A 27,637-nucleotide genomic window follows, 5' to 3' on the forward strand; every position below is an offset into this window, starting at 1 on the left:
TATACCAAAAGATCCCAGGTCTACATGAGAAGAAGAAAAGTCAGTTAATTATTCCTAAGAGGAAAAGTGCAGTGACACAGTGATAATCATTCTTTTCTCAGGATTGCCCGTTCCCTCTCAGTACTAATTGTACCAAGATATTGGCATGTGTTTGCTCTGGCGAGACTGAAGGTGCCATCGTCAGCACTCTTGACAGGAGGATACAAAAACTTCCCATCTAAGCATAGATTTTCTCTGTGCTCGGCTACCTGATTGAAACATTGGTTCACGTGTTTTTCCATTGTAGATTTTACACTTGGGTGTGCTTGCATTTATTGGAAGGTCTGCTGTCTGATTTTTAAAAAAAACTGTTCTCAACGGATAAGACCAAAGAACTTCTGTATCTGTGGCTATGTTTCTGTTGCCTGCAATGAACAAATAGGCTGAGTTATGTCTTGAGTATGACCTACTTGGATTCTAGCCTTTGAACTCTTTGCGATATTAGGATAAATGATGTATGCTGAGATTTTACATAGGTTATTAATTTTGTGGTTGTGATTGTTCTGTGGGCTGTAAAATGGACTGATTGATTGAGGATGAAGAACGCCTGAAATTTGCCCCTTTCTTTCTTTACAAACCCAGGGGACATGCCAGTCCTGTGGCGTCGGGGGACCAAACTTGTGGGCCTGCCTTCAGGTAAATCCAGCAGCGACAACAAAACGACCTTTGTTTTAAAATATGCCTTTCTGAAGTGACGTTCTTCTCAGTTTTAAACCAGGCCCATGATAAAGTGCCAAACTGCACTCTGACCCATTATGCACGGGGGTTTTAGTGCACATTCGGGGTGGAATGGCGGCGACTAAAATCACGGATAACGCACAGAGCCGGCTGCAACCGGCTGCAGCTTCGGTGCATGCCGCCGAAAAAGCCGCGTCAGTGAAACGCGGAAGAAAGCGCAGCTTCCGGGTGAGCGGGGCGCAACCAGAAGCGGCGCCCGGATCAGCGCGTGCATAATCGGTTACTCTGGGTTTTGCCGCCGTCGCGCCCCGCCCCGTGTATAACCGGTATGCGTCGCGTCTTCCCCCTCCGCGTTTTCCATGTGACCCGAAATCGCCGTTTCGGCGGCCGTGCATAATGGGCCTCTGTGAAACTTGTCTTCCTGGCTGGTGTGAAATCACTGCATTGTGGGAATGTCAGTCACATGTGGCTTCGCTGTGTCCTTTATTGTCTCTCTGACTGCTTCTATACAGTGTCTCTGCTCTGTCTCTAGGTTGGTTGTCCTTACGTTGGTTGCGGGGAATCCTTTGCTGATCACAGCACCCTTCATGCACAGGTAAGAGTTCTTTGTCACAAGGTGTAGGTATGTGTGAAGGATGGGAGTAGAGCTCAGTGGTCAAACACCTGCTTGTGCACAAAAGATCCCAAGTGCTCCATCTCATGACATAGATTTTGGGGAAAACCTTTCTGTGCCTGAAACCCTCAGGAGCTGCTACTGGTCAGCTAGAGAGTGAGCTTGGTGTAGCGGTTGGGAGCGGCAGCTTCTAATCTGGCAAGCCAGGTTTAGTTTCCCGCTCTGTGACATGCAGCCAGCTGGGTGATCTTGGCCTAGTCACAGTCCTGTTAGGGTGCTCCCACAGAGTAGTGCTGTCAGAGGTCTCTCAGCCCCAGTGACCTCACAGGGTGTCTGTTGTGGGGAGAGGAAGGGAAGGTGATTGTAAGCTGCTTTGAGACTCCTTTGGGTAGTGAAAAGCGGGGTATAAAAACCAACCTCCTTTTTCTGAATTGATGGTCTCTGACTCAGTGAAGGCAATTTCATATGTTCCTATGACTTCCTGGTACCTGTACTTCACTTTGAACTGCCCTCCGTCCCAAACAAGATTCTTGAAAACTGCTGAGCCCTGCCGAGGGCTCGCAACGATTTCTTTCTTTCTTCTTCTTCTTATTTATTTGGATTTTTATTTCCCGCCACTCCTGGAAACGGCTCGTGGTAGGTTACAAATAGTCCATAAGTAAAGCCCCCCAATAAAACCCCATTAAAATCAAAACAAGGACATAAAATTACAAGCATTGAAGTTAAAACATGGCAGTATAACTCGACTACCTTTCCCTCCAACAACAACCTCCATAGGGGAAGTGACAAGAGGGAGCCATAACCCAACACCAAGGTGATATATGGTGTAACTGCTTCTGGACACAGGGGAGGCCCCAATTTGATCTTTCTCTCTTCGCCCCGGCCTCAACCATATACCTAGCGGAAGAGCTCCATCTTGCAGGCCTTGCGGAACACAGAAAGCTCCTGCAAGGCCTGTAACCCTTCTGGGAGCTCATTCCACCAGGTGGGGGCCAGGACCGAGCAGGCCCAGGTCAAGGCCGCGTGAGCTTCTCTGGGGCCGGGAATGACCAGCAAGTTGGTAACCTCAGAGTGCAAAGTTCTGCGGGGGGCATAGGGTGACAGATGGTCCCTCAGGTACGTGGGTCCCAGTCTTGTTCCCTGCCCCTCTAAAAAGCTCGAAGCAGGATGTAAGTTTGGCTGATTTGCCCAGTGCTGGCCAGAGAGCTTCCAAGAGGAGGCTTCTCACATCTGACCCTAGGCCTGCCGTCTCACTGGCTTTCTTGCACTATAGAACACAGGCTGTGGTTTCTAAGATGGATCGCAATATCTGTAGCAGAGTCAAGAGGATGCCACGAGGCTATATTTCATTTATTTGTTTAGGCTAGGGTTTCTAAATCTTACAAGCAGGGAGACAAACTGGAAATTGTGCTGGTGCTTTAATGCTAGGGGGTCTCCAACACTGTGCCTGTAGGCTCTGTGCACCTTTTCTGGTGCCTGTTTCTAGGAAGTTGCTGGGACTTTTGCCTAGCTGGGCTCCTGAATACTGTTGGAGATTTAATTGGCTGTGCAGATTTTTTTGGCTTTGACAGCAGCTGCCACCACAGCACAAGGATCTACATTGTGTTACTGAAGCTAAATTGTATCCATCATTTTGTGGCTGGCCCCACCTCCTGCAGCAGCCTGAGCCTCCTCTGAGCAGCCCACTTTGCCATGGAAACTTAGTGAGGAACCTTGAGCCTGAGCCTACCTTATAGGGGTGTTATGAGGATAAAATGGAGAGAGGAGATGATTGTAAGCCATTTTGGATCCCCATTGGGGAGAATGCTAGGGAATTAATGGTCACTAAATAATAAAAGTATGACTGAGACGTGGATCTACTTTTAATATCTACCCTGCTCTGTCTGTCTGTCTGTCCGTCTAAATTGAGCTCATTTGGTTCTAGTTTATGTAATATTTACATTCCTGGTTATTGGAGCTTTTGAATCTGAAATGTGAAATGCAGTTTCATTGCTGTGAGGATCTTCAATTACCCAGAAAAGCAGACTCTTGGCTTGAAGCAAACATCAAACAGCCAAAACACTCAGATAAGGGGATTCAAGGCTCTAATGGGAAATGGGGAGGGGAGATGAATCAGTTAGGGGTGAAAAAGATGGGGAGGGGTGGAATGCAGGAAGAAGCACCAGGACCATACACAAAGCAAAGGAGCTTTGTGTATGGCCACCAACCCCTACTGGGTGACACTCTACATACCTATCTACATAAACATCACTAAGTAATGGCAGAAACAACAGTGTTCTGACATCTGCCTTAATTTTGTTTTTGTTTTTTAAATGCAATAGGCCAAAAAGCACAATCTGACAGTGAACTTGACAACGTTCCGGGTGTGGTGCTATGCATGTGAGAAGGAGGTGTTCTTGGACCAGCGGCTGACAGCGCACACTCCAGCCCCACAGTCAAAGGTATCGGACCAGGTGCATGCATTCCCTGGTGTGCTTGTAAATTCACCAGCTTTGTGCTGGCTATCTGAATGCCTGGCTCTGTGTAGCTTTAATCTTGTTGCAAAGAAGACTTACCACCGATTCCCCTCCATCCGCCCTTCTCCCCCATCTTTATGTTCAGGATTCTCCTCCACTTGTTCACCCTCTGAAAGCCGTTCCAATCGCGGTGGCTGATGAAGGGGAGTCGGAATCGGAAGATGATGATCTTAAGCCAAGAGGTGAGCCCACCTGGGCTTTGACATTGCCCTTGAAGGTAGAGAAAGACCAAGATGCTGAGCAGAGGGGAGGGTGAGCTGGGAAGCTCAGTCCTGCCTCCCTTTGTTGTTTGCTTCCCTCTCCAGGTCTTACTGGAATGAGGAATCTGGGGAACTCCTGCTACATGAATGCGGCGCTTCAAGCCCTCTCTAACTGGTAGGCTACAGAGATCTCCCCCTGGGAGCATGTGCTGCTCAAGGGATCTGGTAGGAACTCACCGGCCTAAGAGGGGCAGTGGTTCTTTCCACCTGATGCACTGGAACCAGCTCCCTGCTTGAGGAAAACTAGCATATCTAGGGAAAGGAGCTCTGGCCATCCCTTCTTCTTGCAGGCTTATTTCCCTGGGTCAACAGAGAGTTCCTGAGGCTTATCAGGACCTGATGATGGAAGGTCTTCTTTTAAAAATAGTACAGGATGCTTCTGGCCTGACAGCCTGGCTAAACTCTGTGCTGCTTCTCTTTCGTGCCACTCCAGTGGGCGAGCCTGCTTTTCTGGGAGCCTTCATAGTCCAATTTCTTGCATCAGGGTTCAGCAACCACGAGCCTTGAGGCCAGAATCTGGTTGCTTCCCTTGGTCTGGCCAGAATGCTGAGCCAGTCAGTGCTGGGTCAATGGGCAAAAGCCCCAGCTTCTGCACACCTGCTTTTCCCACTGTGGTTCTTACCTGGTGGAGGTCAGGAAAGCTCCCTCTCTCCTGTCCTTCCACAAGCGGCACAAAACTGAACTGTTCAAGAGGGCCCAACACATTGGCCATTGATTTCCTTGTTGCTTGATTATACTGACACACTGTAATCCATTAACCTTGAGTTCCTGTGAGAAAGACAAACTTTAAATAATGTAAATGCAAAGAAATAATAAAACAAATAAAATGTTTTAGGATGGAGTGGGTGTGCCTAGTTGTGCCATCACTTCTCGCTTTTCATTTTTCTGAAAGGTCTCCATGATTTCTCACTAAAAAAAAGAAAAAAAGAAAATCCTGTTCCTGAACCTCTCCGTTGACACCCCTCTTGTCTTTTTTCGTAGCCCCCCACTCACACAGTTCTTCTTAGAGTGTGGCGGACTGGTGCGCACAGACAAGAAACCGGCACTCTGCAAAAGTTACCAAAAGCTGATTTCTGAAGTGTGGCACAAAAAGCGGTGAGTTGATGGTGGCTGGCGACCCCCCCCCCCCTTTTTACAGTTGACCTCCAGGCAATAGAGATCAGTTCCCCTGGAGAATATGGCCGCTCTGGAACTTGGACTCTCTGGCCTTGAACCCTGATGCTCTTACGTACCTCCAGGGCTTATGCATAAAGTGGCTTTCATCTTGCATTGGTTTCCTTTAATCAGCCCGAGCTACGTGGTCCCGAGCAGCCTGTCCCATGGCATCAAGCTGGTCAATCCCATGTTTCGTGGCTATGCACAACAGGTGAGTTGACCCATCCAGAGCAGCCTGGTTGCCTTGTAATATCTGATCCCCTTGCTGTGGCAGTCAGACATGCCAGGCTATGAGATAGCAGTAGCTCCCTGGGAATGCTCTAGGAGACCAGTTCAGGTACTGAGATGCATCTGTGAGGAAATGGCATGCTACATCTGGTGCTACCTGAAACTGCTGATCAGGGTCTGGGTTTGACACTGCGGGGCAGGCCACTGTGAGCCTCTCCATCCCTTTTTTGCTTTCAGGGACCTAAACAACGACTGCCATTCCCAAATGCTGTATTTTGGTTCTGTGCCACATAAGATTGTCAGGATGTTTTAAAGGAGCATCTAATTTTAAGCAGTAACATTTCCTCAGTCATCACTGGGAAACTGTAAGGCAGGATTTCCCAGTATAGTAACTGTGGATGCCCACCAGGACTTCCCTTGGTGCACATCAAGCTTTTCAGAAAGTGGGCAGGTCCATTGCAAGGCAGGGCTTGTTTTTGGTTGCTGTCATTCAAGTGGAAGGGCTTTGCCCTGGGGGAGCAGGAGGGCTTGTAAACATCTAGGCTGTCCTTAGTCAAGGTATGATTCCAGTCGTCCCCCCCCCCCCCCCCGGGTATGATTCCAGGCTCTCCTTCTTCCCAGGAGGTGTGAAGGGGAGGTATTACAATTGGCTCTGCCTCCTGCTGAAGCCATTTCTGGTTTGGCTCCACCTCCTGAAGTCATGTTTGAGGAGGCATTCACCATCCCTCCCCAAATTTCACATCTGTCCACAGGCTCAAAAAAGTTGGGGACCCCTGCTATGGGGGTGGCTGACTGATCCAAAGCAGTGAGGGGTTTGTGGGGGGTTGCGAAATACTTGGGCACTCAGGCCTGGCCTGCACACAGCACAGTAAGTGAGTTGGTGGAAGGGATCCTGCCACTTAAGGCAGGGAAAGCAGGTATCCCTTTTTGGAATGTCCCCCTCTCTGCAAAGAAAAGGTTGGAGTTGTAGTTTTTCTCCCTGACACATTTGTGGGAGAGCGTTCATAAACGATGCTTCCCACTCACAGACTGAACTGGGTGTCTGTTCTGCTTTGTCACTCTGCTGCGTGACTGGCCCAGCTTCAGATGGCAGAAAGAAGAAGGATGTGTAGCAAGAACCTCTGAATGAGTGCATCTCACAGAGCTGTTTTAGAAATCAGATGTCTAACAAGTCTTTTTGACACCCACTGATAAGCTAGTGCCTCTTTGATTTTTGCTTCCATTCCTGGAGCTTAGATATGTTCTACCTGCTGGGGACATAGTTTAGCACGTGAAAATGGCTGATTCCCTGTCTTTCCAAGCCTGCCTTCTGGATCATGCAGAATGTTGGCTATGGGCTCAGTGGATCTTAATCTGGTATGGCCCTTTGAGTCAATGACTGCCATCTTCATGCTAAGGGGTTCTAACTGAGCTCGTTGTTTGAGTGAAGGTCAGCCTTGCAGATTGGTGTGCCTTTCCCCCCTGGGCGACCACTGACATTGGTCTCTCTGTTTGTTTTCCCCAGGACACACAAGAATTCCTACGCTGCTTGATGGATCAGCTTCATGAAGAGCTGAAGGAACCGATCATTGCTGAGACACGGGACTTGGACTCGAGCGACACAGACGACAAGCGGGAAGGTGACCGCAGCCCTTCTGAGGATGAATTCCTCTCCTGCGACTCAAGCAGCGACCGAGGTGAAGGAGACGGGCAGACCAAAACTGGAGGCTCGCTGGTGGAGGCAGAACTCTTGATCCAGGATGAGGCTGGAAGGGGGATCTCTGAAAAAGAGAGGCTGAAGGACCGCAAGTTCACATGCAGCCACCGGCGGAGCAACTCTGAGCAGGTGGACGAAGATGCTGACGTAGATACCTCTGTGATGCCTGTGGACGGCAGGGCTTCCCCGGAGACCGTCCCCCCACCCACTCCTCGTCCCACCAGCCCTTCTCGAATCCCAGGTACAGTTGAAGATGAAGATGGTTCCTGATCTCTCTGCAGAGGCAGGGGGAGCCCTGCTAATCTCCATTGATTTCAGGGCAAGTTAGCTGTTGTGCCAGCTTGGTGTGGTGGTGAAAAGCAGCGGCTTCTAATCTGGTGAGCTGAATTTTGTTCCCCACTCCCCCACATGCAGCCATCTGGGTGACCTTGGGCTAGTCACAGCCCTGTTAGGGTTGTTCTCACAGAGCAGTCCTGTCAGAGCTCTCTCAGCCCCACCTGCCTCGCAGGTTATCTCTTGTGGAGAAAGGAAAGGCAGTTGTCAGCCGCTTTGAGACTCCTTCATTTTCCGTCATGAACCTTTGCAGTCCCACAAAGATGATGTTGAGAATTTCATACTACTGATTATCTTGCTTCCCCTCACAGAACTACAATTCCCAGTCTTCCGTGAGGAATGGTGATTAAAGTAGTCTGACTCTTTAGTGTGCCTCTGCTAAGAAGGTTCCAATCTTCTTTTTCTCAGCTCTAGCATGCATCTCTCTCCATTTCACGCCTGACTGGAATGAATGGGAGCTAGGGCCAGGTTGATATAAAATACTGGGCTGCCCCTCCCACACAGGGTGCAAATAACTGGGAAGTCTCAAGAACATAGGGGTTGTATCAACAGAGGCATCACATCAAAATCACAAGATGTCATAGTCCCATTGTATACGGCACTGGTCAGACCGCACCTGGAGTACTCTGTGCAGTTCTGGAGGCCTCACTTCAAGAAGGACGTCGATAAAATTGAAAGTGTACAGAGGAGAGCGACGAAGATGATCTGGGGCCAAGGGACCAAGCCCTATGAAGATAGGTTGAGGGACTTGGGAATGTTCAGCCTGGAGAAAAGGAGGTTGAGAGGGGACATGATAGCCCTCTTTAAGAATTTGAAAGGTTGTCACTTGGAGGAGGGCAGGATGCTGTTTCCGTTGGCTGTAGAGGAGAGGACACGCAGTAATGGGTTTAAACTTCAAGTACAACGATATAGGCTAGATATCAGGAAAAAGTTTTTCACAGCAGTGGAATAGGCTGCCTAAGGAGGTGGTGAGCTCCCCCTCACTGGCAGTCTTCAAGCAAAGGTTGGATACACACTTTTCTTGGATGCTTTAGGATGCTTTGGGCTGATCCTGCGTTGAGCAGGGGGTTGGACTAGATGGCCTGTATGGCCCCTTCCAACTCTATGATTCTGTGATTCTATGAACATGAGAGGAACCCTTCCGGATAAGCATCCCATTTCCAGCAATGGTCATCTGGATCATTCCAGGAAACCTCCAAGCTGGCATTTGCTTTCTGTTGTTGCCTAGCAAGCAGCTTGTGGAAACAGCCTGCCTCTGAAGCCAGAAGTTCCATCATAGCCGTTGGTGGGGCTCTCTTTCATGCATTTCTTTTTTGTCCTTGTAAAAACAAAATCTTTATGCGACCCCAAGTTAACTCGCAGAACTCACTCCCTGACTTATGGCAGTGAGTTCTGCGAGTTAACTTGGGGTTGCATAAAGATTTTGTTTACAGTGTCTGGGATCTGTTGCCAGTCCTTTTCATGGGATATTCCAGATTTGCAGGAGATAGCAGAAGACATTTTCTTCCATAGAACTCATTTTTATTTCTTGAAGCCTCCCTTGTACCCATCTCCCCCCCCCCCCCCGACTAAAACCATTTTCTGTCATCCTGTGCAAACTCCACTGAAATCAATGGGGGTTTCACAGAAGGAGTGAGAGGCTGTTTTAGTATCTTTGCCAGTAGCTCCGCTGCCGGGAGATGAGCCATAAACCACGTTCCCAGAAACCACAGCTGCTAAGAGGATGGCAGCAGGTGTTGGTTGTCAGCAGGCACTTGGAGTGGGGGTGGGGGTGGGGGGCTGTTTCCATTAGATAGGTATTGTCAGCACCAGTAATAATAGAATCATAGAAACCTAGAGTGGGAAGGGGCCATCCAGGCCATCTAGTCCCACCCCCTGCTCAAGGCAGGATCAGCCTCAAACATCCAGGATAAGTACCTGTCCAGCTGCTGCTTGAAGATTGCCAATGAGGGGGAGCTTCCCACCTCCTTAGGCAGCCCATTCCACAGCTGAACAACTTGGGCTGTGAATTTTTTCCCCCTTGATATCTAGCCGATATCATTCTGCACGTATTTATCCCCATTACTGTGGGCCCTATCCTCTGCTGACAACAGGAAGCTTTCTCTGCCCTCCTCTGTGGCAACCTTTCAAATAATTAGTAGAGAACTGGGAACACATACAGAGATGACCACATGAAACTGCTTTATCAGTCCCTTGGTCCACCAGTGCCAGAACTGTCTACTCAGGCTGGCAGCAGTCCTCCTGAGTCTCAAGCAAAGGTCTTTCATATTAACTGCTTTCAGATCCTATGTTTAAAATTGGAGATGCCAGGGATTGAACCTGGGACTTTCTGCATGCTAAGCAGAGGCTTCACTCCCGAGCCACAGCCCCCTCCCCCTGGGGAATGTTGCAGTCCACCTCCCTCTCACCCAGCTGCTTCAATACCAAGAGATGAGCTGGGAGCCACAGTCCAGCTGAAGCTGAGTCACCACTGTAGTCTGACTCTGTTGTAAGCCTCTTAGCAATTGCTTGATCAAAAAGAAAGGATTTTTTATGGGGGTTCTATTCAGAGACCTTTTTTGTGCATCAATATAGTCAGGATAAAAACCAAGAAGTTGAATGGCTAATTGAGTTGTTGGAGACAGGCATGTGGCGTATTCACCTTCTCCCCCACCCCAATTGCAGAACCAGACAATGACGCCTACAACCGCTGCTCCTCTCGACCCTGTAGCCCCATTCACCAGGATGTGCACGCCAAGCTGTCGAGCAGTCCGCCACGTTCGAGCCCAGTGAGGCTGGGGCCCTCTTATGTACTGAAGAAAGGTAAGCCCAGAAAGTCTGGGGGGGGAGGGGGGCTTACAGGGAGACACTTTAGCTCTCCGACGGTTTTCCATCAGTCTCGCAGCTGGCAGAGCACGGGTGTGTTGTGGTTGGCCAACGTTTAGTGTGCTCAGGTATCCCTGAGGAGCTTCCCCCCCCCCCAAAAAAAAGTTTTGTGCATTCCATCTTTCTGCAGCCCAGATGCAGGCCTCTGGCAAGAAGAAGAAGGAGGTCCGGTACCGCAGTGTCATCTCCGACATCTTCGACGGCTCCATCCTGAGCCTTGTGCAGTGCCTCACCTGTGACAGAGTGCGTCTCCTTACTGCTGCGGATCAAGTAAAAATGGCAACGGAACAGCTCTTTTGGGGTCCCCTCCTGCGGGGGAAGGGCTCTTTGCTCTTGCTGGGGGGTTGTGAGGGCTGAGGTGTGCTCCGGCCTTGGGAAGAGGCACAGGTGTGCGTTTGGAAAGCCTTCTCGGGGAAACGGTTCTCGTGCTTACAGGACAGCCAGGATGTGTTTGCCAGAATTCTTCTCACAGGGACCCTTTCCCTTTTTCTCAGCTCAAAATGGGAAGGGTGCTAATGAATGAGCCGTGTCAGTAAGCTGTGTCAGTAAGACCCAAGTCCCAGACAGGGAACGGTCTGTCACCTGCTGCCTCAGATCCTTTGCACCTCAAGCCCTTCTTCATGGAAAGCCCTCTACTAGAGATCTGTTCCTCCCCGCCTTTCCCCCATGTCCTTGCAAGGGTTTATTTTTAGTGTGTAAAACAAGAAAGCTTTACCTGCCCTCAGAAGTGCTCCCCCCTCCCCTCCAAGGTTCTGTATGAGTCACTGTTATGGGCTTGCCTTCTCCTGATGACAGGCATATTCTAAGGTGAACAACAGCACCCACATCAAGCACAGTCCTGCTCCCCCACCTTGCCTGGATCCTGAGTACCTCCATAAGCATCCAGTGCACCTGTGGGTCATCATATGGCCTCTGTTCAGCTCTTTTCCCTTACCCTTCAGGACAAGAGCAAGAGTGCATTCTCCCTGCCTGCTTCTCATTCATCTTTTGGTAGTGGGCGCCCGGTTGCACACCTGTGGCATTAGGCAGCTGTGTCAGAGGGCAAGGCACCTTCCGGACCTTCTGCTGTGTTGCCAGGGCAGATGGGCCCATCAGACATCAGGGGTGAGGTGGGGCTTGATGCTAAGTAGGGGGGACTAACCTGTCTGCCCAGACCCTTTAGCAACTTGCTAGATGATAACGGGGGGCGGGGGGCGGGGGGGGGGCTTGCCATCTGATGAGATTGCTAAAGCAGCCAAAATGCTTCCTGGATTCTTGTGACAAGCAGATTTCTGCCTGGATCGGAAAGCAGGTTGGGCAGCAATTGAGGAAGAAGTGCTTCCATTCTCTTCTGAAGGGTGAGAGCGGGAAGGAGGGTGAGGGGGCAGGAACCCAAGGATACAGTGGACTGCCTTTCCCCCAGGTCCCGCCCTGGTCTGGACAGTCCCTATGATGGCTGATCGTGCCATCTGCAGCTGTTCCTGAAAGCTGGATCTCAGCTCTGGCGCTCCCTCTTCTTAGCCTGCTGTTGGTTGGCTTGGTGGAAATGCTGCCCACGTCAGTCAATCCTACTAGGATGTGACACAGACAGCCTTCTCTGCATTTGCTGTCCCTGGGGTATTAAATAATCTGGACCAGACTTGATGCTGAGAAACAGAGGCAATGATTCCACCTTTATCAATGGGTGTCTACCATGGATGAGAGATTCCTATTTGTTTGCTCTGAGCCAGGGAAATGAGCTGACCTGGAAGGCCCAAGGTAGCCCCGCCTTGACATATCAGAAGCTAAGCAGGTGCATCCTGGGCCACTACTTGCTAGTAGAGAGCCAGTTTGGTGTAGTGGTTAGGAGTGCGGACTTCTAATCTGGCAAGGCAGGTTCGATTCTGCGCTCCCCCACATGCAGCCAGCTGGGTGACCTTGGGCTTCCCACAGCACTGATAAAGCTGTTCTGACCGGGCAGTGATATCAGCGCTCTCTCGGCCTCACCCACCCCACAGGGTGTCTGTTGTGGGGAGAGGAATGGGAAGGTGAATGTAAGCCACTTTGAGCCTCTTTCGGGTAGAGAAAAGCGGCATATAAGAACCAACTCTTCTTCTTCTTTTTCTACTTGGATGGGAGACTGCTGAAGAAGTTCAGGGTCATGACATAGAGCTAGGCAATAGTGAACCACCTGTAGAATCATAGAATCACCATTCTGTCCATCCAGACCTATCCCCTGTTCAGTGCAGAATCAGCCTCAAGCATCCAGGAGAGGTCTCTGTTCAGCTGCTGCTGGAGCTCACCACCTCCTTAGGCAGCCGATTCCACTGCTGAACTAATCTCACTGTGGAAGTTTTTTCCTGACATCTAGCCAATCTCTTTCTCCATGTAGTTTAAACGCATTATTGCGTTACCTGCCCTCCTCCAAATGACAACCTTTCAAATACATAAAGACAGCAATCCTGTTCCCTCTCAGCCTCCTCTTTTCCAAGCTGAACATTCCCAAGGCCTCAGTCTTTCCTTGTAGGGTTTGGTCCCCAGAACCCTGATCATCCTCATTGCTCTCCTATGTACCCTCTCAATTTTGACTATGTCCTTTTTGAAGTGAGGCCTCTAGAGCAGCTCACAGGACTCCAGGTGGGGTCTGACCAATGCAGTATACAGCAGTACTATGACATCTTGTGATTTGGATGTGATACCTCTATTGATACAGCTCGTCAGCATTTGCCTTCTTTACTGCCGCATCACACTGTCTGCTCATATTTGGCTTATAGTCCACAAGTACCCCAAGAATCTTGTTCACACACAGAAGTGTGCATGCTTCTCATTTTTGTCATCCAGATGTAGAACTCTGTACTTCTCCTTATTGAATTGTCTGTGATTGTGGGGAGAGGAAAGGAAAGGCGATTGGAAGCTGCTTTGAGACTCCTTCGGGTAGAGAAAAGCAGCATACAAGAACCAACTCTACTCCTTCTCCTTCTTTGCCAGTTTGGTGTAGTGGTTAGGAGTGCGGACTTCTAATCTTGCATGCCGGGTTCGATTCTGCACTCCTCCACGTGCAGCCAGCTGGATGACCTTGGGCTCGCCACGGCACTGATAAAACTGTTCTGACCAAGCAGTGATATCAGGGCTCTCTCAGCCTCACCTCCCTCACAGGGTGTCTGTTGTGGGGAGAGGAAGGGAAGGCAACTGTAAGCCACTTTGAGCCTCCTTTGGGTAGGTAAAAGTGGCATATAAGAACCAACTCTTCTTCTTGCCTTGAAAACCCTACAAGGTTGTCATAAATTAGTTGCATTTGATGACACATTCTGTTGTTGTTTGCATACTGCCCCTCCCCATGGATAGGCTAAGGGTGGTTCACAGCATAAATAAAACAAACATCAATTAAAACATCCTCATTGAACATCCTAAAACCATAACGTTACAAAAATTTACCCTCCACTCATCCCCCTACCCATTTCTCTCCATCATCAGATTGGTCATTCATTGGTGGATCCCCCTAGAGGGGGGAAAGAGCACAGTATGGAAATCTGAAAGAGGGGAAGGAAAAGGAAAAGCAGAAGGGGACACCCGTGGATTTCAGGCCTGACAGAAGAGTATCATTTTGCAGGCCCAGCAGAACTTTGATTGCTCTTTCCGTTCCTGGATCTCAACTGGAACCTCATTCTACCAGGATCAGAAAGACCAGGTGGACCTCTATGACCTGTTGGGGAAATGCCTCCCAAGCCAAACCAGTCTAGCAAAAAAAAAACAACAACCCAAAACACAAAACGCAGCAGGTTGGAGGCTTGGAGGTTGAACTGGGTTAGCAGTCTTGTGACTTCGCAGCTCTCCTCTCTCCACTAGAGTTTGATGATGACCTGATTTGGAGTAGGGTCACCCTTTCTGCAGTGTATGGGTTCCATGCTGGTGGAGAAGGGACTCCAGGGCAGAGTCTGCACTTACCTTCTTTATTCCATTGTCAATCCTGTTGAATTCAGATCGCTTTGAACTCGGATCTTCCTCTTCCCCCCTCCCCATTGAAACAGGAAAGTCTTCTGCACGTGGTTAGAGAGGCTCAGAAAAGGGGGGGGGAGGTAAATGGAGACTCTTTCTTTGTTTTCTTGAAGGGGGGAGAGGATCAAAGAAGTCAGAGGAGGGAGGAAAAAAATCCTTTCTTTTCTTGAAGGGGGGGGGGGATGGAAACGAAGAAGGCACAAAAAAATCCAAGGCCGACAGAAGTTGAGAGAAATTCTCCTTTAAGGCTTCTCCTTGTCACATGACCATCTGTAGCCAGTCACGGGTCCTCTACCACGGAGGAGCGCCCAGATTCAAAACAATGCGATTTTCTGAATATATTCAGGTTTAAAAGCACAGGAAGATATTGCACAATAAAGGTAGGGTCACTCCGGATCAATCCTTCTTGCTGCAGAAGGAAAATTTAAAACGCCCCAAATCCAAACGGAAATCGCATTCCGTGTAGAGGGCAGGGACTGAATCGACCTGGGGTTGGAATAAAAGCTCCGTGCAGTTTACACCCAGGTCAGGTTATTCCTCTTTTTTGCTCCAGACAACAAGCAGACCTATGCCAAATGTCCAGCACTGGGAGAGTGGCTGATTCATGGCAGAATTGCTTACGTTGACTAAGTTTTAATGGTTGTTATTAAGGAAAATAAATTGAATAGATGGCTCTCAGTGTCAGTCAACAAGCTCTTAATAGCTGCAAAAAAAGATGCACATCTTTTTTTGGCCTAGAATCGGGTGACATATGCCAAGTCCAGAGTGCCTGGTTTGCTTCCACAGCAGCGTCAGAAATGCAGACTGTGAAGATGGAGCTTCGTGTTCTGAGGACTTTGTCTTTAAAAGCAACACGTTCCTTGCCCTTGTATAACTGTGAAGCACATCGATTGAAATCTTGGAATTCCGGAAGGGGCTGCTTCTAGAGCTGCTTCAGTGCCTCTTCCTGTGTTCAGAAGAAATTACGCAAAATAACATGAGGTGTGACAAAGTTCCAATGTATACAGGTTGCACTGTAGGGCTAATCCTGCGTTGAGCAGGGGGTTGGACTAGATGGCCTGTATGGCCCCTTCCAACTCTATGATTCTATGATTCTATGATTCTATGATTCACTGTTCTGCACGTGTGGGGGCAAAGTTTCCATTTGCCTGAATGGAGAATTTAATAATACACAGCTTTTTTGCCGTTGAGAACAAATTTATTTATTTACTAGAAACTAAGCCCAGAGTACTTTAAATACAGTGGGTGCTAGCGGGCCTCGTGAGTTGGCAAGGGCCCCTCTCCAGCTTCCCGGCCCCGAGCCCCGCACCCCAGCCCGGCTGTGGGCCGGCCTGTGAGCCTTTCCTGTCGGCGCCCTCACTGCCTCCTCCTCTTCCCCCCCGCCCTACCACCTACCTCTGCTGGTGGCGGCGAGGCAGCAAATGGCAGCGGGTGGGCTCGGGGCCGGGACACAGTCAACTTTCCTGTTGCCGCCGTTGGCGCTGCCGCCACTCCCGCAGCTTCCGCCGCCAGCTACTCCTGGCTGTGCGGGCCGGTGGCAACCTGTCCTCTTTGCGGGTGGCGCGGTCGCTGCTGCGGCTCCCGCGGCTCCCGCGGCTGGCTACTACTGCCAGCTGCCGCTGCCGGCTACTCTTGGCTGTGTGGCCCGGCAGCGAGCTGTCCTGTTCGCGGCCGCTGCCACCGCCGCCAACTCCTCTTGGGTGCGCAGCCAGGCGGCGACCTGCCCTCTCCACGGCGAGGCAGGAAATGGCGGCGGTCGGCTGCATGCGGTCGGCCGCCAGCTCTGCACGGCTCGCAATTGGTCCCTTGCCGGCGGATTGGGCCCTCCGATTGTCCCGAGCCCACCCGCCGCCAATCGGCACCCTTCCTCATCCCGGACAATGCCCGCCCTGTTTTAACTTATCTGCTCCGCAGGAGCAGTTAAAGATTATTTATATATCAATTTCTATACTACCCCTCCCCGGTGGCTGCTGGTGCTCCAGTAAGCCAGCTAGGCCCAGTTCTTGTGCTGCCTTAGAGGTGAGCATTGCTGCTGCTTCAGGGTCCGCTTCTCTTTCCCCTCTGGTAGTGCTGGGGTCGGGGAGATTGCATGGGGGAGCTGGGCATCCAGAACGTGAACCTCCCTTCTCCCTTCTCTATGCCAGTTGCACAGGAAGTGACCATAACACAGCTCAGTGAAGGTGCTGGGTTCCCCTCGGCTGCAAGCTTGGTAAGAGGTCTTTAAGCAGCATCCTGTCAGGCTGAGGCATCTGCAAGACCATTGTGGCCCACCAGACAGGGCTGCTGCAAGGAGTGCTGTAGGAAGTATTACAACTTAAAGAAGCAGAAGCTACACTTTTGAGGCAACGTAAGAACTGGCCTTTCCCAAGGTCATGCAGGGAACTGCTGTGTCATTTCAGATAATGAGGGAGGTCCTGGGCAGAGCTCTCTGTGGGAACATTGCTCAGGTCCCCAGGAGAGATGCACAGGCTGGAAGGAGCTGTGGCATGGGACGGAGCCCGAGGCCTCAGTGCACGGAGAGGCTCTCCACCCCAAAGGCCACACCTCAGCTGCACAGCCTGTTTGCTAGCCTCGGCAGTTGTGGGAGTCCGTCCTGTGTTTGGGAAGCCTCTATGGAAAAGAGCAAGCCCTAGAATCATAGAATAATAGTGTTGGAAGGGATCTCATGGGTCATCTAGTCCAACCCCCTGCACTATGCAGGACACTCACATCCCAATCGCTCATCTACTGTAACCTGCCACCCCTTTGCCTTCACAGAATCAGCCTCTCCGTCAGAGGGCTATCTAGCCTCTGTTTAAAAATTTCCAAAGATGGAGAACCCACCACCTCCTGAGGAAGCCTATTCCACCGAGAAACCGCTCTAACTATCAGGAACTTCTTCTGGATGTTTAGAAGGAATTTCTTTTGAATTAATTTCATCCCATTCGTTCTGGTTTGTCCCTCTGGGGCAAGAGAGAACAACTCTGCTCCATCCTCTATATGGCACCCTTTTAAATACTTGAAGATGGTTATCAGATCCCCTCTCAGTCGTCTCCTCTCTAGGCTAAACAGACCAAGCTCCCCCACTCTTTCTTCATACATCTTGGTCTCCAAACCCCTCACCATCTTTGTTGCCCTCCTCTGGACACGTTCCAGTTTGTCTACATCCCTCTTCAATTGGGGTGCCCAAAACTGAACACAGTAGGCCGAACCAGAGCACAGTAAATCGGTACCAACACATCCCATGATCTGGACACGATACTCCGTTTGATACAGCCCAAAATCCCATTCGCCTTTTTAGCCACTGAGTCACACTGCTAACTCATGTTCAATGTATGGTCTACTAAGACTCCTAGATCCTTTTCGCACATGCTACTGCCAAGACAAGTCTCCCCCATCTTATATTGGTGTATTTGATTTTTCCTACCTAAATGCAGAACTTTACATTTGTCCCTATTGAACTTCATTTTATTTCGTTTAGCCCACTTCTCGAGCCTATAAAGATCATCCTGCATTCTGATTCTGTCTTTGGTTGGGTTTGCTACCCCTCCCAGTTTAGTATCGTCTGCAAATTTAATAAGTATCCCCTCTAATCCCTCATCCAAATCATTTATAAATATGTTGAACAACACAGGCGCCAGGACAGATCCTTGGGGTACTCCACTTGTCACTCTTTTCCAAGATGATGCTGAACCATTAACAAGTACCCTCTGGGTATGATTTGTCAACCAGTTATTGATCCACCTGACAGAATTAGGATCCGTACCGCATTTTACCCTGAAGGCCTCTTCTTCTTGTGCCGTGAATTGTAGGTCTCCACCACCGTAGAAACGTTCCAGGACCTGTCGCTGCCCATCCCTGGGAAGGAGGACCTGGCCAAGCTGCACTCTGCTATCTATCAGAATGTACCGGCCAAGACGGGGGCCTGCGGGGACAACTATACCTCACAAGGCTGGATTGCATTTATCATGGAGTACATCCGAAGGTACCGGAGTCTCCGAGAGAGTGATCACGGGTGGTGCGGTAGGACTTGATCAGGGGACTCCAACCTGTTTGAGCACCTTTCGAATTTTGGGATGGCATGATGGACGCACAACAAAATGGCTGGCCCCAAATGGCTGCCACAACCTAGCTTCACCCATCCAGGGGTAGATCCTAATGCTGTGGTGACAGCTGCTGTCAAAGCAGCATGTAAAAATATCTGCACAGCCAATCGGAAGCCTTGTTGGGCAGAACTAGCATGGTGTAGTGGGTAGGAACCGCAGCTTATGATCTGGAGAGCTGGGTTTGATATCTTGCTCCTCCACATGCTGCCAGCTGGGTGACCTTGGGCTAGTCACAGTCCTATTGGAACTGTTCTCACAGAACAGTCCTGTCAGAGCTCTCTCAGCCCCACCTACCTCACAGGCTGTCTGTGGTTGGGAGAGGAAGGGAAGTTGAAAAGTGGGGTAGAAAAGACAACTCTTCAAAACTCTACCTGGCTCCACTCATTTCCCAAAACTGCTTGATGGGCACCAGAAAACGTGTTGGGAGCGCAGTGGCACTCATGGGGACCATGGGCTAGATTCTACCACTGGACCCTCCCCTCTTCCCCAAATTCCGATAGAGAAGCTCTCCTGCATAATGATTGGGTGTGGCCATGTGCATTCCTTGTGGAGACCCTGGCCAGATGGTCTTTCCCAGAGTAGAAAGAGTTAACCTATTCTGTCCATGTTGATTGGAATGGCCAGATGGGATGCCCAGTTGTAAGTTTGAGCAGTGAAATGCCAGCTGCCTTCCCTGGAAGACATGTGGGGAGTATGAGGAGGGTACTGTCTGGGCCTCCTGTGATCTGCTGATCGTGTGCACGGAGCCAGAGTCTGAGCTGGTCAGCAAAGACTAAAGGGAGTCGGTCAGACACAGATGACCCTGAATGGCATAAAAAGGCAGTCAGTCTCAAAGTCACATGGCTCCTCCTTTCCTTTTTTTCTTAACAGGTTTGTGGTGTCCTGCATCCCCAGCTGGTTTTGGGGACCTGTAGTCACCCTGGAGGACTGTCTGGCTGCCTTCTTTGCTGCTGATGAATTGAAAGGTTCATTTTGGAATGGGGGTGGGGGGGGTGGGGAGGGGGACACTTTAGAAAGCTTCTGTCTGAAGCACTGGCAGAAATGTTTGTCCTGTTGAGTAGAGAAGAGCAGGAACCCAGGAGCACCTTAAAGACTAACCAAACTGCTGTTATTGCATCTGTAGGGTGGTTTTAGAGCCTCTTGTGGCGCAGAGTGGTAAGGCAGCGATATGCTGTCTGGAGCTGTCTGCCCATGAGGTTGGGAGTTCGATCCCAGCAGCCGGCTCAAGGTTGACTCAGCCTTCCATCCTTCCGAGGTCGGTAAAATGAGTACCCAGCTTGCTGGGGGGTAAACGGTAATGACTAGGGAAGGCACTGGCAAACCACCCCGTATTGAGTCTGCCATGAAAACGCTAGAGGGCGTCACCCCAAGGGTCAGACATGACTCGGTGCTTGCACAGGGGATACCTTTACCTTTTAGGGTGGTTTTAGAAGTTGGAGTTTTGTTCTAGTAAGGCACATGTGGTTTGAAGCTTTGAGTGTGCAACTTGAGGTGCTGTGAGCTTGGCTGTACCAGTTAGAGCATGTTGGCATGAGAAAAAGCTAAGAGTTTAGCTAAACAGGAACTGACCAGAGTCCTGCCTGCCTTGCCTTAATTTGCTATTTGGATTCAGGCCAAGAATTTCACTTAACCTTGCCTTCAGATTCTGCACCGGAGGATACAGGAATTGGATGGTTTCATCTTTCTTCTATTCTCCTAGAACAACATTTGAATTTCTCAGGAAGTCCACAGGGAGAAAGATTTGCATAAGTGTGACAGGATTTTTTCCTGCTTGATTCAAGACTTCATAACTGAATGAGCACTTTAATCTATGTGGGAGTATGCAATTGCTGCTTCTTAAAACTTTATACTAATATTTTCTCATTGTATGGATTAAATTAGTGGAATCATTGTGCATCCATTTAAATGTGCAGTTTGTTACATTTTCTTTGGCGAAGGCATGATTTGCAACAGGTAAAGGAATTTCTCATTGTGTAAGTCAGTGGTCCCCAACCTTTTTATCACCGGGGACCACTCAACGCTTGACAATTTTACTGAGGCCCGGGGGAGGTAGTTTACTCCTCTACTCTCAACCCCTGCCCTAACGCTCTCTGATCGCTATGGTAATGTTTAAACATCCCTCCAAAATAAGATATAGACACGCCACAACAATGAACATAAGGAACATTTTATTTTCATGGAAATTTTAACTCATGACAGTGACAAATCAATGGGAACCCTGAGCTTGTTTCTCTGCAATGAGATAGTCCCATCTGGGAGTGATGGGAGACAATGACACCCAAAGTGTGTTGTAAAGGGCCGGGGGGGATGAAGTAAAGGGCCGGGGGGGGGGGGGAGAAGGCGTCCTTCACGGTCCACCTCCAATTAGTTGACGAACCACGTGGTCCGCGGCCCACAGGTTGGGGATCGCTAGTGTAAGTGGAGTGTAGTTATGTCTAATTAGGGCTGCTTCTTATCCTGTTTTGTTATCCTTGTTTGGCTCCATGTTGTGTGCTTTGGTTTTCTATGCTTTTTTGGGGGGGGAGTGCAGTCCCAGTGTATTATCCTGTCACTTGGACAGGAAAACATGCATCTTCAAAGATTCTGCTCACCTGGTGTCAACCCCTTCGCAGCTGCTGTTTTCTCTGCTGGTGTTACCAGAAGGCTCTTTGAAATCCTTTTTAAAAACACACACTAGGCAGCTGTAAGGCTGTAGGGGTTCCTGAGTGATCAGAAGGCCTTCTGGTGCTATGGCAGGGAGCGTGGAATCCACCGGGGCCTGGGGCCCTATGGAAGCTCTCATGCCATGATGAAAGGAACGGCAAGCATCCCTGCTGCGAGGAAGCTGCTGGTGCTCGCTTTGACCTCCTCCCCAGGAAAGCCCCTTGAAACAGGATGGCCTGGTAGGCTTTCCCAAGTGCTAACGGGCGGCGGGGGGGGGGGGGCACTCTCCTGTTTTCCCCTGTGAGGCTGTTCGAAATGAGAGAGCCCAGCAATGGGCCAAGACAGATCCACCAGGTGTACAAGATGGCGGCATGAGAAGCAGCTGCTATGTGGATCTGGAGTGGGCTCTGCCACTCACCCTCTGGGTCGGCCTCTGTGCCAACTCTCAGAAGCTGGGAAGCTAAGCAGATGGGACAGACTGCCGGGGGTGACCCCTTGTGGCGCTCAGGCTGAAGTCTTCTTCTCCTCTCTCTGCAGGTGACAACATGTACAGTTGCGAGCGATGTAAAAAGTAAGTCTTCGGCCCCCCTTTGCCACACCCTCTCTTCCCACAAGCGTTTCATCCATGGCATTCTTTGAGGGCTGTTTTGTTTCTGTTTCCTCTCCTGAGTTGTATGATGGGGACGGCGTCACGATGATAAGAGATGTTAAAAGGCTGGGTCCCAATGGGGACACCAGGAACCATGATGCAGAGTCCACAGTCAGTGGGTTCTGATGCTGTTTTTTGGGACATGATCTTTATGCACTACTTGGGACTGGAAAGAGAACATTTCAAGCTGGTGGCAGATCAAGGGGAGGAAGGGGCAGAGGCAGCTTGGAAATCTCACCCTACCCCTCCAAATCTCCCTGGAGCTTGAGGAGACTGACCATACCTCTACCACCTGACTCTTTATTGCTCAGTATTCCTTTTGGAGTGTGTTTGCTCCTTACCAGGGGTGGGAGGGAGTTGGCCAGTTTACAGCTTCATGCCTGTGGAGAATCTGAAGCTGGTGGAAACAGGCTCACTGCATTCTTCATCTGTATGAGAGCCAGTTTGGTGTAGTGGTTAGGAATGTGGACTTCTAATCTGGCATGCCGGGTTCGATTCTGCACTCCTCCACATGCAGCCAGCTGGGTGACCTTGGGCTCGCCATGGCACTGATAAAACTGTTCTGACTGAGCAGTGATATCAGGGCTCTCTCAGCCTCACCCACCTCACAGGGCGTCTGTTGTGGGGAGAGGAAAGGGAAGGCGATTGGTAGCCACTTTGAGACTCCTTCGGTTAGAGAAAAGCGGTATATAAGAACCAATTCTTCTTCTTCTTTATGAAACCCCAGCCAGTTTATGATTGGATACAGAACAATATGACAGACCAACATTCTGCTGTTCTGTACTGGGGCTAAGCCCATTGCACAACAAGCATTAGGTTAGGGGGTGGAGTGGAAGAACTCTGTGGACCACCTCCCCCTCCCCCCAGGACCTGGAAAGGCTGCAGGCAGCTGTTAGGGAACTCACCGGCAGGGGGCAGCTCTCACCCAGCAGGAATCTGCAGCCTCCGAGCCTTGGAGGGAAGTGGAAGGAGGAGGGGGTGGTCAGAGGTGGGGGACAGAAGGCGATTGGCTGGCCGCTGGACAGACAGGCAAGCCGGTTGGAGGAGGAGGCACTCAAGGGTGGGACAGCCGCCCTGAGTGGGTGTTAAGCGCTGAGTGGCACTTAAGCCATAAGACACGCTTCTTCTCCAAGGCCTTAACCAGATATATTAAGTGGAACAGATAACAAAGGAATTCCAAAAAGTCCATCCTACTGTTCCGGCAATTTGCTCTCCCCGTGCTCTTGGTCTCCAAGTGAAGCATGGGATAATGCCGGCTTACTTCTTTAACTTGTCAGATTCCCTTTATCACAGAGCGTTTTCGCTTGCGCAGCTCAACGCCTTTCGATCCAAAGTATTACAAGGGAGATTTGCCAAGATTCCTTTCGAAAACAGACTGTGTCCCTGTGAGTTAAACACTCCTGACACCAGGCAACGTATCTTACTGGATTGTCCCTTGTTTATTGTGCAGCGAAGGCACGTTATACCTCTCATACCCAAATAGAGAACTCATTCAAAAGACCTGATCTGCCAATTTTTGTTGAGCGATAAGGATGCCAATGTCACCTTTATTATGGCTGAATTTTTGTCTTCAGTTTTTAAACTTAAACTGATTGATGTATCCTGACTATCTCTGTTCATTTTGCTAATCTGCTTTATGCCAATAAAGGTTTTGTGCGTGTATGTGATAACAAAGGAAATGTTTGGCACTGTGGTGAAATCTTTTTATAAATAGTAATGGTTTTTAAAAATTTTCAAGAAAAATGTCTTCAATTGTTCAGCATCCTATCTGTCTCCTTACATCAGTTTCATTACCTACTTAACGCCTTCCATATGGAATTCACAACCTATTAAAGTGGAAAGAGCTGGGAAGGGAGAAGCCATGGAGCTGAGCTTTCAAAAGCTGTTGTGATTTTTATTTTCAATAATTTCCTTGCGTAACAAGTCATTTTTCTCTTTTTTTCTCTCCCCCTCTCTAGATTGCGGAATGGTGTTAAATACTGCAAAGTCCTCCGCCTCCCTGAGGTGAGATTTCCATGGGGGCTTATAACGCAGGTGGTTGCTAGTGGTTACGACTCCTTTATGCACTCGTTTATCCTGGGATTAAGGACAGCAGAAGAGCCTTGCTGGATCAGACCAGTAGTCCATCTTATCCCGCATCTTGTCTCACACAGCGGCCAACCAATTCCCCTGAAAGTCCAACAAAAGGGGCAGAGAGGCCGAGGTCTTCCCTCCTGGCATTACTATTCTATTCTTGTTGTTGCTGATGTTGTTGTTCTTGTTGCCTTTGAATGCAGAGGCACCCTTTAGTCACTGCAGCTAATAGCTCACAAGAGACCTATTCTCCATGAATTTGTTTGTTTGTTTATTTTTGGATTTTTATTCCCCGCCACTCCTGGGATCGGCTCATGGCGGGTTACAAATTTTAAAAAAGGAGAAACAATAAAACCCCATTAAAATATCAAACAGGACATAAAAATACAACATTAAATAAGCAAATATGGGGGTACAATCCCCTCCCTCCTATCTTAAAGATTCTTGTGCCCGTACCTCTCCCTACCTCCTCTGGCAGCAAATTCCCCATTTTAATCCCTTTCCGTATGAAGAAGTAGTTCTGCTGGGCTCCCTAAACCAGCTGCCCGTCTTCTTCACTTCTTCACTTCACCCCAGTTCCAATATTCTGGGAGCGGGAGAAAAACTCATCTCTCTGCACCCCATGCAGCATTTGATAAACCTCCTCTGTGTGCCCCTGGTCATTGTCCCTTTTCTACACTGAGAAATCCCACACTCTTTCGTATTTCTTCATATGTAAGGTTGAAGCTACTGATTAGGTTAAAACAGCAACTTGGGAGCTCAAGAGACCACAGAGTGACCCCTCCTCTCTTCCCCCAGTGTACGCTGTATAAAGTTGGTGGTATAAAGCACCCTGGACTTTGATGGGAACTTGTTATCCTAAGAACAGCTCTGCTGTATCAAACCAACACTCCATCTAAGTTGGCATCCTGAAAGCCCGCATGCTGGGGTGGTTACAATTTGGAGAACTGGGTTTAATTCCCCACTTCCCCTCCACCTGCAGCCAACTGGGTGACCTTGGGCCAGTCCTAGTTCACTTAGAGCAGTTCTTTCAGAGCTCTCTCAGTCCCACCTACCTAACAGGACGTTTTTGCAGGGAGAGGAAGGGAAGATAATTGTAAGACGCTTTGGGACTCCTTTGGGTAATGAGAAGCGGAGTATAAATCACCAGCTCTCTCTTCTCTCTCATAGCACCCATCCAGATGCCACTGAGACATCCACAAGCAAGGCATGCCTCCCCCCCCCCCCAGCAACTGTCCCAGGGGCATGGCAGCCTCTGCAAGCTCATCGTGCTGCCACTTGCAGGTCTTTGTTTTTTTCAGATAGGCCTGCTTCTGAAGCCATGGCACACCCTGCTTTGCTTTTCTGTCTGAACCAGAAGCAAAATTGTGGCCTAGATGCTCCCCTGCAGTGTTGCTAGATCTGCCCTCCCAGCTTGTCCGCTGAATGAGGGGCCCCTGATGAGTGTTCAGTGAGCCCCAAAGAGACCTGTTATCTGTGAATTGATTTAATTCCATTGGCCCTAACTGTGGGTTGTGTTCCAGATGTGGAGGCAAGGCATGACACACACTGTCTACCTCCGCACCTGCTTCCTCCCTAAATCCCCAGATGTTGTTCCAACTGCTCAGCCTTGGCTAGACGAAGCTGGTAAAGCCTCATTAACCACAAAGCCCCGCCCCTGATGATCAGCTGCGATTTGGGGGGGGGGGTTTGACACCAAAGGCTTGCCTCTTGAGGGATCCTTGGGCTCCTGTTCCTTGAGGCCACTGTCTGGGATGCTGATGTGCCAGCCGCTTGCACCATGTGCCTTCCTTCCCTTAGATCCTGTGCATCCACTTGAAGCGCTTCCGGCACGAAGTCATGTACTCCTTCAAAATCAACAGCCATGTTTCCTTCCCCTTGGAAGGGCTGGACCTCCGGCCTTTCCTGGCCAAGGAAAGCGTCTCCCAGATCACCACTTATGACCTCTTGTCGGTCATCTGCCACCACGGCACTGCGGGCAGTAAGTCTCCTCGTCATCGTCTGCCTGTTTCCAGTAGGGGGGGGGGGCAAGAGGGGAGGAATGCGGAAGCCATCCCATGCCGGGGGTGAGCCATCCTGTTGCCTTTCTGACCTTGGTTAGGGAAGCCCAAGTGGAAGGCTGCCAGATCTCGCAGTCAGGGGGCATTTTTGGAGGCTTCCCCTCCCAACTCACAGCCATTACTGAGACCACCATCCATGGACTCATGGAGTAGCTGGCATTGATGCACTGAGGGGTTTAGAGGGGACGTTGCCTCTTGCAGTGCTTGGCTGGGCAAGGAGAGGGAAGACAGGTGGGCCTGGTAAAGAGGGCTGAGGCCTCAGGGGTGGGGGTGGTGAATGCAGATTTAAAACTGGAAGGCAGAGACGGGCCTAGAGAGGGCAGAGAGATCAGAAGCCCATTTTATCCATCAAGTATTTAGTCGAAGGTTTTTGTTTCAAAAATCCATTGATGCTTGCGGACAAGGCCGTGTCGTGTAGCGGTGCGGAAGGAGTGCTGGTTGTATCCATCTTCAGACCTGCCTGTTGGTTTCAGCAGGTCAAGCAGGTCTGGACAGAGCGTGCTCAAGGCAGCTTCTCCTTTTGCAGGCGGGCATTACATTGCCTACTGCCAGAACGTGATCAACGGCCAGTGGTACGAATTTGATGACCAGTATGTCACAGAGGTGCATGAGACAGTCGTGCAGAACGCAGAAGCCTACGTCCTGTTCTACAGGTGAGGGCTTTAGGGAATTAAAAAAAATACAATTCTGCATTTTCAAAATGGGAAACAATGTAAGCATGATGCCTCATAAGGTAGGGAAGTGGGGACCATGCAGGTTTTAGAAGGCACCCAACATTAAGAGCTGGAAGGAAAACACCAAACAAAACCCTTAAAACACACATATCTCTAGGTGACAGATATTTTCCTAGCTGTTTTATGTTGTACTATAAGTTTCTTCCGATGAGCCTCTTGTGGCGCAGAGTGTTAAGGCAGCCGCCTGAAAGCTTTGCCCATGAGGTTGGGAGTTCGATCTCAGCAGCCGGCTCAAGGTTGACTCAGCCTTCCATCCTTCCGAGGTCGGTAAAATGAGTACCCAGCTTGCTGCTGGGGGGTAAACGGTCATGACTGGGGAAGGCACTGGCAAACCACCCCGTATTGAGTCTGCCATGAAAACGCTAGAGGGCGTCACCCCAAGGGTCAGACATGACTCGGTGCTTGCACAGGGGATACCTTTACCTTTACCTTATAAGTTTCTTCCAGTGGCCTTTCCTGGCCCTGCTCACTTCCTAAAAGCATTTGGCAGGCACCAGGAAAGGTGTTAGTAGGCACCAGGTTGCCCGTGGGGTCCTCTGCTCTAACCTGTACACTTCCCTTGTTGATATGATTCTTCCTCACTTAAACAACAAGCACAGTGGTGCTGGTGGGTTTGAAGGAGAAAGGGTCTCCTCTACACATGAGATCCCTCTGCAGGGTGGGTAGGAGTGAGGATGCCCTTTGTCCCACGAAGGGGAGGGCTGCCAGAAGTGGGAACTTCACGCGTGGTGAAGGGCAGGCCTTGCAAGAACTCAGGGCTCTTCCCCCTTTCCCCTCCCAGGAAGAGCAGCGAGGAGGCGGTGCGGGAGCGGCAGAAGGTTGTTTCCTTGGCCACTATGAAGGAGCCTGGCCTGCTGCAGTTCTACATCTCTCGGGAATGGCTCAACAAATTCAACACCTTTGCAGAGCCAGGCCCCATCACCAACCACACCTTCCTGTGCTCCCATGGAGGTGAGGGGGCTGCTCTACAGTGGCAGGGAGGAAGGTCCCTGTGGCAGTGCTGTGGGGACCTTCCAAAAGTGTGTCAGAGTAGGGTGTGTGAGTGGAATTTCCTCT

General features: G+C 50.0%; 1 protein-coding gene across 7 annotated transcripts in view; it reads left to right on the top strand.

The window, feature by feature from the left end:
- USP20 (ubiquitin specific peptidase 20) overlaps positions 1-27,637 on the top strand; it is a 63,589-nt gene that overhangs the window by 19,640 nt on the left and 16,312 nt on the right. For 6 of the 7 annotated variants that reach the window (XM_077304868.1, XM_077304870.1, XM_077304865.1 and 3 more), the window contains 17 exons: positions 622-675; positions 1,250-1,312; positions 3,652-3,771; positions 3,932-4,028; positions 4,152-4,221; positions 5,088-5,201; positions 5,394-5,472; positions 6,994-7,426; positions 10,183-10,320; positions 10,514-10,653; positions 18,129-18,301; positions 19,293-19,387; positions 21,603-21,636; positions 23,673-23,718; positions 25,588-25,768; positions 26,374-26,500; positions 27,363-27,532. In XM_077304868.1, coding sequence (XP_077160983.1) covers positions 622-675; positions 1,250-1,312; positions 3,652-3,771; positions 3,932-4,028; positions 4,152-4,221; positions 5,088-5,201; positions 5,394-5,472; positions 6,994-7,426; positions 10,183-10,320; positions 10,514-10,653; positions 18,129-18,301; positions 19,293-19,387; positions 21,603-21,636; positions 23,673-23,718; positions 25,588-25,768; positions 26,374-26,500; positions 27,363-27,532 — 2,134 coding nt within the window. The remainder of the gene's footprint in view (positions 1-621; positions 676-1,249; positions 1,313-3,651; positions 3,772-3,931; positions 4,029-4,151; positions 4,222-5,087; positions 5,202-5,393; positions 5,473-6,993; positions 7,427-10,182; positions 10,321-10,513; positions 10,654-18,128; positions 18,302-19,292; positions 19,388-21,602; positions 21,637-23,672; positions 23,719-25,587; positions 25,769-26,373; positions 26,501-27,362; positions 27,533-27,637) is intronic. The other variant, XM_077304871.1, reaches the window with a different exon arrangement.

Source organism: Paroedura picta, chromosome 12 (assembly GCF_049243985.1).
Source record: "Paroedura picta isolate Pp20150507F chromosome 12, Ppicta_v3.0, whole genome shotgun sequence".
Lineage (NCBI taxonomy): Eukaryota > Metazoa > Chordata > Lepidosauria > Squamata > Gekkonidae > Paroedura > Paroedura picta.